Source organism: Gekko japonicus, unplaced genomic scaffold (genome assembly GCF_001447785.1).
Source record: "Gekko japonicus isolate JY-2015 unplaced genomic scaffold, Gekko_japonicus_V1.1 scaffold897, whole genome shotgun sequence".
In the NCBI taxonomy this organism is placed as follows: Eukaryota; Metazoa; Chordata; class Lepidosauria; order Squamata; family Gekkonidae; genus Gekko; species Gekko japonicus.
The window spans coordinates 904,007-915,481 of NW_015164211.1; the positions used below are offsets into that span (position 1 = coordinate 904,007).

Here is an 11,475-nt window from a genome sequence, read left to right on the forward strand (position 1 = left end):
TCTCACTCTCTCCCCCTCTCTCTCTCTCTCTCTCTCTCTCTCTCTCTCTCTCTCTCTCTCTCTCTCTCTCTCTCTCTCTCCCCTCCCCCTCCCCCTCCCCCTCTTCCTCCTCCTGACTGGCTACTGCCAAGCCAAAGTCCAAAGGACATTAACCCACTCTGACAAGACTTTTTAAAGCTCTCCTCAGCTGGTGCTGACCAGTCAGAGAGAAGGGGAGGGGTGCATACAGTCAGCAGCCTGTCAATCAAACTATGCTTTACAGTGAGGCATTGACCCCTAATCTCCCACCTCTCTACTTTTGATGTACTAGGGATCCTGGTTTTAGAGGTCAGTTGGTCATAACTGTCTTCATGAATCTTCCATAAACATGAGCAGTTTAATCCTAAGAATACTTTACTGGGAGTAAGCCCCATTGAACTGGCATGAGTAGGATTCTGAGTAGACCTACTTAGGATCGCTCTCTAACAGGATCAGACTTGCCTCCTAGGGAGAAAGTTCCATAAGTGTGGGGAAGGACCTGACCCATTTTGCTGCCAACATAATTCTAGTGGTAGCAGTGTGCAGAACAGATTCTTGGTGGAGGATCTAAGTCAGGGGTGTCAGACTCATTTGTTACAAGGGCTGGATCTGACATAAATGTCTCTCTGATGGGATGGGCCATGTGTGCCATAAAGCATAATGCCAGGTACCAGAGATACAAACTCTATAAAGGACAGCAGCTGGTAAACTCCGAGTTAGTGTGTTCTCACTGCACGGCCCCATGGGGTGGGAGGGGGGGTGCAGAGGAAAACCCACAGAGGCGGACTGGAGAGGCAGCAGTGCCGTGCTGGGCAGATGCTCCCACAATGTTTGACTGGTGCAGGCGAGGTTGTTCTGCTGTGCTACAGCCATAATGGAGTGGCTCTGCCCACTCCCCCCAGCACTCCCCCCCCCCTTGCATCAGTTGCTCACGGGCCACATAAGAACCCTGGACGGGCCTGATCCAGCCCTTGCGCCTTATGTTTGACATCCCTGATCTAAGTGGCAAGAAGGTAGAGGTGTGTTCTGAAGTCAGTATTAAAGGAGTGGAAGCGATGCAGATTCTGTTATATTTTGCTTTAAAATCAAATGCAATATCAAGGTCATTTACAACATTAGGATTGCTGAAGTCATATAGGGCATGTAGTAATTTTTTATCTTTTTGTCCATTTTCAAAACAGATATTCCTCTAAAAGTAGTTGGAATTGTACCACAAAAAAGGGAAAGAAGCCTACTTTGGAAGCTTATTTATTCTTTATATGAACGTGGTTCTGTATATAAATACGGAAGAATAGAATTGAACCTATTTGTCAGTGAAAAAGAGTACAAGGTAACATCTATAAAAAGCTTCTAAATAGTCTTAAGTTGTTAAAGAAGTATAGTTTTTAAAGAAGTATAGTAGTTAACCTATGACCAGTGTGTTCTTTACTAAGAGCGTGTTCATTACTAACAACAAAGCTAGTGGAGGTGATGGTATCCCAGCTGAGCTATTCAAAGTCTTAAAAGATGATGCTGTTAAAGTGCTGCACTCAATTTGCCAGCAAATTTGGAAAACGCAACAGTGGCCACAGGATTGGAAAAGACCAGTTTACATTCCAATCCCAAAGAAGGGCAATGCCAAGGAATGTTCAAACTATCGCACAGTTGCACTCATATCACACGCTAGCGAGGTCATGCTCAAGATCCTACAAGCTAGGCTTCAGCAGTATGTGGATAAAGAACTGCCAGAAGTACAAGCTGAGTTTCGAAGAGGTAAAGGAACTAGAGATCAAATTGCCAACATTCGCTGGATTATGGAGAAAGCAAGAGAGTACCAGGAAAACATCTACTTTTGCTTCATTGACTATAGCAGATCCTGTGTGGATCACAACAAACTATGGCAGGTCCTTAAAGAGATGGGAGTACCAGACCACCTCACATGTCTCTTGAGAAACCTGTATAATGGTCAAGAAGCAACAGTTAGAACCGGATATGGAACAACTGATTGGTTTAGCATTGGAAAAGAAGTATGACAAGGATGTATATTGTCACCTTGCTTATTTAATTTATATGCAGAGTACATCATGCAAAATGCCAGCCTGGATGAATCACAAACTGGAATTAAGATTGCTGGGAAAAAGATCAACAACCTCAGATATGCAGACGATATCACTCTGATGGCAGAAAGTGAAGAGGACCTTAAGAGCCTCATGCTCAGGGTAAAAGAGGAGAGCGCAAAAGTGGGCTTGAAGCTCAACATCAAAAAAACTAAGATCATGGCATCCGGCCCCATCACTCCTTGGCAAATAGAAGGGGAAGTCATGGAAGCAGTGACTGACTTCATGTTCCTGGGATCCAATAACACTGCAGACAGTGACTGCAGCCATGAAATTAAAAGATGCCTGCTCCTTGGGAGGAAAATGATGGCAAACCTAGGCAGCATAATAAAAAGTAGAGACATCACCCTGCCGACAAAAGTCCGTATGGTCAAAGCAATGGTGTTTCCAGTAGTAATGTATGGCTGCAAGAGTTGGACCATAAGGAAGGCTGAGCGTCGAAGAATAGATGCTTTTGAATTATGGTGCTGGAGAAGACTCCTGAGAGTCCCTTGGACTTGCAAGGAGATGAAATCAGTCAATCCTAAAAGAAATCAACCCTGACCGTTCCCTGGAAGGCCAGATACTAAAGCTGAAGCTCAAATACTTTGGTCATCAAATGAGAAGGGAGCACTCACTGGAGAAGACCCTGATGCTGGGAAAGATTGAAGGTCAAAGAAGATGGGGACGGCAAAGGATGAGATGGTTAGACAGTGTTTTTGATGCAATGAACATGAAATTAAGCAGACTCCGAAGCACGACGGAAGACAAGAGGGCCTGGCATGATGTGGTCCATGGGGTCGTGAAGAGTCGGACTTGTGTGACTGAACAACAAGTAGTTAACCTATTAGTAAAAGTTATTTTTAATATGGTATGTTGGGATGGTACTTACTGTTTAGGTTTCTGCAAAGAAATTATTGTATCAGTCATTATCAATAGACATCCTTTTGATATATTCAAGCAGAGTGCAAGCAAAAAGTTTAAAGATTACTGCAACATATTTTTTGCCTGTCAGGTCAATTTGTAAGGGAAGCTGTTAAGTCTGTCTGGGAGCCTTAGTCTAGATGGGATGGACGTTGGGGTGAGAAGAAAGATTATAATTGCAGTTTTAATGGTTTGATTTGTATGTAGTCTCTTCAGCCAGTTTTCTTATTATTCTGATCTATATGTTTTACTGTTTTATACTACAGTCTATCTCATACAGTAAGGTATAGAAAAATCCTGCCCAGCAGTTGTGGAATATAGCATCTCTCTTTTGAAGGGTTTACTTTTATTGAGCAGATTAACAAAGTGTAAATTTTTAAAAATTGCAGCTTTGTAACAACAGTTGTTTCTGTATGAAGATGAACAGTAGTAAAGAAATACTAGAATTGACTTGGGACGAGTAAGATGTATTGTAAATAGGGTATTTCTGTGGTAGCCTGTAATTACTTTTGGTATGGCTTCCGATAAGGCAGTCTAAACTTTCTGCCTTAATCAAGCTTTTGTGTTTCTTTTCATGATAAAAATCTGTTAATGCAGGTAACTGTTTGCTCAGACAAATGTGTTCACGTTGTATAAACTGCAACTTTTTTTTTGTCAGACTCTTGTTGCAAAGCCTGGAGAGCGAAGAATTTATCAGCCTCTAAGTGTACTTTGGCAAACAGCCTGTGATGTTCAGCTTCTGCACATGGTAAATATTTATTTTAAATCTGATTTGTAATATAAATGTATGGTCCGACATTAAATGAGGTGGTAATTTGCTGTCAAACACATTAGTGTCCAAAAAACTGCCTTGCTGACTGAAGGAAAGATGCATAAAATTAGGTAATACATCTCTTGGGCCATGCTCACATGGGTGAACATGAGCAGTTGGTGAATCCAAACCTGCTCCCATGGTATGGAAGCACTTTGCTTCATAGATGCTCATGAACCTCGCTGAATTTTGGAAATACACCATTTTAGTTACTATTATTTTTGGATTGTGTTCAAAGTTTGATTGTTACAGTTTAATGCCCCTGGGGGTAGGAGTTTTCTGGATTACCAGAAGGTCATAGGATATTGTCCACTTGCAGCCTGCTCTTTAACATATTGCTTCCAAAGTCAGTCCTACTGAATGCAATGGGATGCAGTTCAAAGTTATCATGCTTAAAATTGCAGCCTTATGTCCAAGTGAACATGGGGCTAAGTGGTTGGGGTTCTTTGTATTTCAAAATGTCAACTGTAATTTATGTATTCAGAATCCTTGGCTGGTTTTTAGGGCTTAAATAGTATCTGTGTAGTAAATTAATGTAGAGAGTTATTACAGAGGATTTGGTTAAGATTGACTGCATAGTTGGCTTTGGTCTAAAATGTTTTATGATACAGCAACCTTGCAGAAGGTCTAAACTGGTAAGTGCCTAGCTGGGAGGCTTCTTGAAAATCATATGTATGCTGTCTTGAGTTCCAGGAAAGAAACATAAATGTGGTAAATAGTGGATATCCTGCTTGTACAGAAAATAGAGCAACTCACGTAGAGAGTGCTGACTGAATACTGAGACAGAGTTTCTGTTGTCTCCCCTCCTCATGTCCCATGATCCAGGACTCAGTCATGTTGATGGTCTCAATTTTCAAAAAAATAATAATTACATTTTGGTTTTTGGTCCATTTCCTTCTAGGAGCCTTGGTCTTCGTTTTTAACTAATTCAAGAAATGGTGGACTCTCCATACCGAAGAGTGTGGTAAGCCTACCCCTCCTGAATTCTGACGTAAATGCAGTAGTAGTACCTAGATTCGATATCTGCATCTTCACAAGAAACACTCATAAACACAAAGGCATGAACCCAGCCTAAGGAGCCTCTTCCTCCAACTTACAAGTGAAGTGGTAGGATAAGGTTTGGATTGTCATGGTCGAAGGAAGTATGTTGATTCATGAAACATAATGAACTGGCACTGCTGGAAATACAGAGGTTTCATTTCGTGCTGATCAAGTGGAATTTTGAAGCCTTTTTGAAGAATGCCAGCATTTATAGACTGAGTGATCTGCCACATCTCATTTGGTTTAACGAGCTAGTAGGAGGCAGTGGACCAAAGTGTGAACTTAAAACACTGACTTAATGGGAAAGATGGAGTGTCATTAGACAGTGCATCAAATGTAGGTACTGATATTGTTGTCCACAGAATGCTTTTTGTATATAATCCATGTTGCAGAATTTCTTGTTGCTGTAGTTACATACATACCTCATGACAAAGTGTAATATCCACAGTCCAAAAGAATCTAATGATAACAGACCCATAAGAACATAAGAGACGCCAATGTTGGATCAGGCCAAAGGCCCATCCAGTCCAACACTCTGTCACACAGTGGCCAAAAATACCAGGTGCCATCAGGAGGTCCACCAGGACATTAGAAGCCCTCCCACTGTTGACGTGAATTCCAAGTGTTAATCACTCTTTGGGTGAAGAAGTACTTCCTTTTATCCGTTCTAACCCGACCGCTCAGCAATTTCATGGAGTGCCCACGAGTTCTTGTATTGTGGAAAAGGGAGAAAAGTACCTTTTTCTCTACCTGCTCTATCTTATGCATAATCTTATAAACCTCAATCATGTCACCCCTCAGTTGTCGTTTCTCCAAGCTAAAGAGCCCTAAGTGCTTTAACCTTTCCTCATAGGGAAAGTGTTCCAACGCTTTTATCATTCGAGTTGCCCTTTTCTGCACTTTTTCCAAAGCTATAATATCCTTTTTGAGGTGTGGTGACCAGAACGGCACACAGTATTCCAAATGAGGTCGCGCCATTAATTTATATAGGGGCATTATGATATTGGCTGATCTGTTTTCAATACCCTTCCCAATAAACCCCAGCATAGCATTGGCCTTTTTTATTGCAGTCACACACTGTCTCGACATTTTCAGTGAGTTATCCACTACAACTCTCTTGATCAGTCTCTGCCAGTTCAGACCCCATGAATGTGTATTTATATTTAGGGTTTTTGGCTCCAATGTGCATCACCTTGCACTTGGCCACATTGAACCCCATTTGCCATGTTGACGCCCACTTGCCCATCCTTGACAGATCCCTTTTGAGTGCCTCACAATCCTCACTGGTTTTCACCACCCTGAACAACTTCATATCATCCGCAAATTTAGCCACTTCACTGCTTACTCCCAACTCCAAATCATTAATGAACAAGTTAAAAAGCAGTGGAACAAGTTAAAAAGCAGTGGATCAGAGAATAAAATGTTTTGCCAGTGAAGTAATTCTGTACACGGTGTTCAGATTCCTCACTAACATTTCAACTTGGAAGGTAATTATTTCCCCCCCTCAGTTCTGCAGGTTCAACTTCTGGACAGGAGTATTTGCTAAAATATGTACAAAATGCAATTTTAATAAAATGCCTTTTTTGTTTTATACACAGCTGCTGCAGAATGACCACCTATGCTTAGTGCGAATGACACCTCGGAAGAATTTATTTACAGACAGCTTGACAACCACTAATTCACACATATTTATTTTGATGGTAAAACAGTGTCTAGCTAAATGCAGAACAAAATTAGTAGACAAATTAAAGTAAGTAAAAGTCAGATCCAGAAGTTAACAAAAATGGTAGAAGAGAATTTACTTGAATGTTGCAATTGTGTAAATGTGAAAAATATGAAGTATTTTGAAATTAAACATACACTTTCATGTATAGTGTTGGCAGTGTAGCTACAGTTGAGTCAATAAATGAGCTGTGTGTGGCTGAGTATGTGAATGTAGTGGCTGGGATTCGGGAACTTCTGTAGGCACTTCCAAATGTATGGGCATCCACAGTTGGAGTTTTGATTTTGCTTTCTTTAAACAGTATATCATATAAAAATTGATTTTCAGTCTGTTTCAGAAATAGGTAGCTGTATGAAACACACATCTATGACCACTTTTAGACATGTGTAACTAATTGTGCAGTTCTTTCATTCCAGACCAAGGGTGTGCTCAGTGGGATTTTAAAAAATTTGAATAGCAATAACCGTGCCTTATCAAAAGCTACTTTTGAAACTCTTTTCATTTTCAGCTAAGAAGCATGTGAGGCCACTGCTTCAGAAGCATAAATATGCTTTCAAAAGCATCCTGTAGTACACTAAATTGCTGTAGTACACTAAATTGTGCATTGCAATCAGTGGAAGAATTAAGGTGTCATGGTTTTTCAGACAATGTCAAGTAGTTGTTTTAATAGCTGCTGAATGCTCTCTCTGAGTAGTGGCATTCTTAACTATTCAAGTGTAACAGATTTCCCCCCTGATGTCTTTCAGTTTATGGAGTCTTGAGAGTGGGAAGAAGCTGCTGAGACAGATAGAGATACCAGAAGACATTACAACAGGCAATTTATACCCAGAAGAGTACAAATGCCTTTTTGAAGCTATGGAACAATCTAAAGAATTTGACCAAAGCTGGCTTTTTGAAGATTCCTTAGAAGATAATAGTGCCATAAATTTTTGAAATGAAGCCCTGATACTTTGGAAAGAATCTTTGTGACTTTCAAGACGATGCAAAAGAAAAAAAATAATTTGAAAATTTGCAACAAAGATGACTTCTGTGCAAACGAGAGTGACACCTCTTGAAAAACAGAGGTCCTTCAGATGCAAGCAAGGGCAATATGTTTGATACTGTTTAGTTTAAAGTTGGACATTTTCTGTGATATGATGAAAAGATTCTTGGTTGTCAGAAGGCCTGTTACGGGGGAGGGGGGAGGACTTTTGTTTTTAACCTTTGTGTTGTATGTAATCTGTATTTGGAGAACAGGTCAAATACGGCAAGCCCTCCATTTTCTCTCAGTAACTAAGAATCTTGGGTCCTCTGTGGGCTTCCTGTGTGCAACCTGCTTTTTAAGTGAGATGCTGCCAAAATAGCAATGAACAAAAGGAGCAAGGCGCAGTAGAGACCACCTGTGCATTTCCAGTTTAAAGACTCCCCACTCCTCCACTGCTTGTGTTACACTAGAAATTGTAGCAGGTTTGTGAAAGTTCTTCCCTTTTAAAAGAAAAATGAATTGCACCTTACAGAAATGGAGTGTCTTCACCAATGACAGCTTCTCTTTCTTCCCTATTCCCACTTCTGCCATGTATCGCCTTGAAAAGCTATTTGTGAGTTCATAGAGTACAGTGTGGGAGGCAGCACAGAAAGTGTGAATGTATGAGGCACACAAGGGTTGGGAGACTGTGACTTTTGCTGATCCCCCCCCCCCCCAATTTCTGGCTGCTGCCCCTATTCCATATTCCCCATTTCTGAGGCTCCTTCAACACTCAGGAGTGGTTTTTCAGGAGGTACAGGGATTGAAGGAAGCAGTGACAGGCCATTCTACGAAGTCACACTGTAGTTCTATAGGGTCCAACACCATTGAACACACAGTGTTGATAGTGTTCTCTGAGTATGGTTTGAACTACTGTGTCAATTGTAAGGGCATTATCTCCAAACCTCTTCCTAATTATGATTTTCCTTTTGTGTAAATATTTGTTAACTTTTTAAATTAAACATTAAAGTGCAATGAATTCTGTGTTAATCTAAGGTTACAGCTACAAAGGAGGTACAATATTTAAGCATTTTTAGGTCTCTTTTTCCCCAAGGGACTCAAAGGAACTTAGAAAAAAAGGGGAGAAAATTACAAACAAAAACAAATGGAGAAAGCCAACACATGTAGAGAAGAAGAAGAGGAGATTGGATTTATACCCCGCCCTTCACTACCCAAAGGAGTCTCAGAGCAGCTTACAAACTCCTTTCCCTTCCCCTCCCCACAACAGACACCCTGTGAGGTAGGTGGGGCTGAGAGAGCTCTTGACAGAAACTGCTCTTTTTCAAGAACAGCTCTTATCAGAGCTACGGCTTGCCCAAGGTCATCCAGCCAGATGCAAGTGGAGGAGTGGGGAATCAAACCTGGTTCTCCCAGATTAGAGTCCGCGCATCAAACTGGCACAGGCTGATCTGGGTCCACCAAGCTGCTTATTGCATGATCCAGTTGTGACCACTGGCTGTTGCCCTTCAGCTCAGTCAAGATACATACCTGCGAGGAAGGGGGATGGACCTTGGCTGCATCTTCCCCTAGTGTCCTCCTACCTCCTCAGAATCTGGGTGGCTCTGGCTGCCATAGGAAAAAATGGGTTTGATCCTATGGTTTTGCTTACTGCATTAGGTAAAATAGAATTTTCTGTTTGTCTGTGTACATACGTTAAAAAATATATCTAAAGTGCCTGGAAAGGCTGAGAAGTAATCACTGGGAGGCAAATAACTGGGAGGCAAAATAGTCCTTGGAATTTGATAAAAATTGTTACATCATTATTTAAAAAAAAATAGTTAAGACACTTGTTCCATGCCTTTCAATAGCATTCTGAAGGTGACATGCACCATAAAAATGTACCCCAATATAATTATATGGTAGAGGTGCAGCCTCTGAAATGTGACATCAGATTATAGTTGTGGTCTAGAATAATAGTTTTATGTTAAATAAGAGGTCTGGTTATATTTCCCACTTTGTAGAACCTACATCTCACATAAAACTGGGAGATTTTGCACTGTAGAAGATGTATAACATAACTGAATATTTCAGTATGTGGCAATTTTAAATGTTAATAGAGCGAGAGGCATTAAAGCAAATTTGCAGACCATGCAGAAAATAGTTCTGTGGTGGCCTTAAAACACTGGAATTTGAGAACCTGAAATGTTAGGGGGTGGGTAGAAAAAAGTAGTTTTTAATCATAGCTGCTGAGAGTGTCTGAAACCTTTCAGGAAGTTCTGCTATACACATAGAAAAGGTGGTTTGGATTAATCTCATAGATCAGCTAGTATGTTGTGCCTCTGCATTTTGCATCAGATTTGTGATACAGTGGGATATACATTTTCTAAAACTGGTATGGCACTCAGTTTGTGGTACAACTTCCCCCCAACAAAAAGGCATTCTTAATTTTATAATGTGGATAAAGTACTTTAAAAACTTTGGTGTTTTACTGTTTCATTATTTAATGCATAAAGAGTTCCACTTTGAAAGCAGGGAATTCTATTGCATGACAAAGTAGAATCAGTTACCTGTAGTAAACTATCTTAGCAACATGATCATGTCTGCAAGCTAGATAATGTCATGCTACTAAATTGCCTGGTGTGATGTGGTCCATGGGGCCGCGAAGAGTCAGACTCGACTGTGCGACTGAACAACAACACTAAATTGCAAAAGAATATGGTATGGAGTTCTTTTTATTCAATTATCAGTGGAGGACAGAAATCTAGAACAGTGTACTGATCAGCCAGGGGTCTTCATTAATGAAGACATGCAGATAGTGAAATGGAGAAATAGAGACTGAAACAAGCTCTTGAAGCATTTGTAGTCTGTACTTCAAGAAAATGTTTTACATTAAAATCCAGAGCAGTGTTCATTAGTGGTGGTTTATTTAAAAAGACTTGGTCTTCGGGGTACCAAAGTTGCTGACTTAAAGAACTAAAATAGTTATTTTTAAATCACAGTATGGCTGGTTTACTTTAGTTGAAAATACTGACTAGATTCCACTGAATTGAGATTAATACGGATTAAGCATACCTTGTATAGGGCACTAACAGTACTATTGTACTTTCCTATTGCTTTATAACAGTTACTCTATCCCCTTCTGTGTAATTCCTCACGTTTATGACAATCTGTGCTTCACCTAGCATATATATGGTCTGAAAAGAGAGTAGATGAGAAGGAAAATCCATCCCCTTACCCACATTAACAGTTTGGATTCAATTAAGGTACGCAGCCTGTTACAGCAATATATAATGGAAGCTGTAAAAGGTAAAAAGGATCCTTTAAGCAGTAGAAAGCTAGTCACAGTGAGGCTGATAAAATAAAACACAGGCTATGGCAAGTAAAATGCAAGTCTATGGTCAGGCAGGCAAAAAGGGAATATGAGGAGCATATAGCAAAAAACATAAAAACCAACAAAACTTTCTTCAAATACATTAGAAGCAGGAAACCAGCCAGGGAGGCAGTGGGGCCCTTGGATGACCAAGGGGTAAAAGGAGTACTGAAGGATGATAGGGAAATGGCTGAGAAGCTAAATGCATTTTTTGCCTCTGTCTTCACTGTGGAAGATGAGAAGTGCTTGCCCACTCCAGAACCACTGATTTCAGGAGGGGTGTTGAAAGACCTGAGTCAGATTGAGGTGACGAGAGAGGAGGTCCTAAAACTGATAGACAACTTAAAAACTAATAAATCACCAGGCCCAGATGGCATACATCCAAGAATTCTGAAAGAACTCAAATGTGAACTTGTGGATCTCCTGACAAAAATATGTAATCTTTCCTTAAAATCTGCCTCCATTCCTGAGGACTGGAAGGTAGCTAATGTCACTCCCATCTTTAAAAAGGGTTCCAGAGGAGATCTGGGAAATTACAGGCCAGTCAGTCTGATGTCGATACCAGGTAAA

At 40.5% G+C, this 11,475-nt stretch overlaps 1 protein-coding gene across 1 annotated transcript in view; it reads left to right on the forward strand.

The window, feature by feature from the left end:
• TFB2M (transcription factor B2, mitochondrial) overlaps positions 1-8,511 on the forward strand; it is a 16,675-nt gene extending 8,164 nt beyond the window's left edge. Inside the window, exons 4-8 of the mRNA XM_015408455.1 lie at positions 1,200-1,348; positions 3,676-3,765; positions 4,730-4,792; positions 6,468-6,619; positions 7,339-8,511. Of these exons, the coding sequence (XP_015263941.1) occupies positions 1,200-1,348; positions 3,676-3,765; positions 4,730-4,792; positions 6,468-6,619; positions 7,339-7,525 (641 nt within the window). The 3' untranslated portion in view covers positions 7,526-8,511. The remainder of the gene's footprint in view (positions 1-1,199; positions 1,349-3,675; positions 3,766-4,729; positions 4,793-6,467; positions 6,620-7,338) is intronic.
• The last annotated feature ends 2,964 nt before the right edge of the window (positions 8,512-11,475 follow it).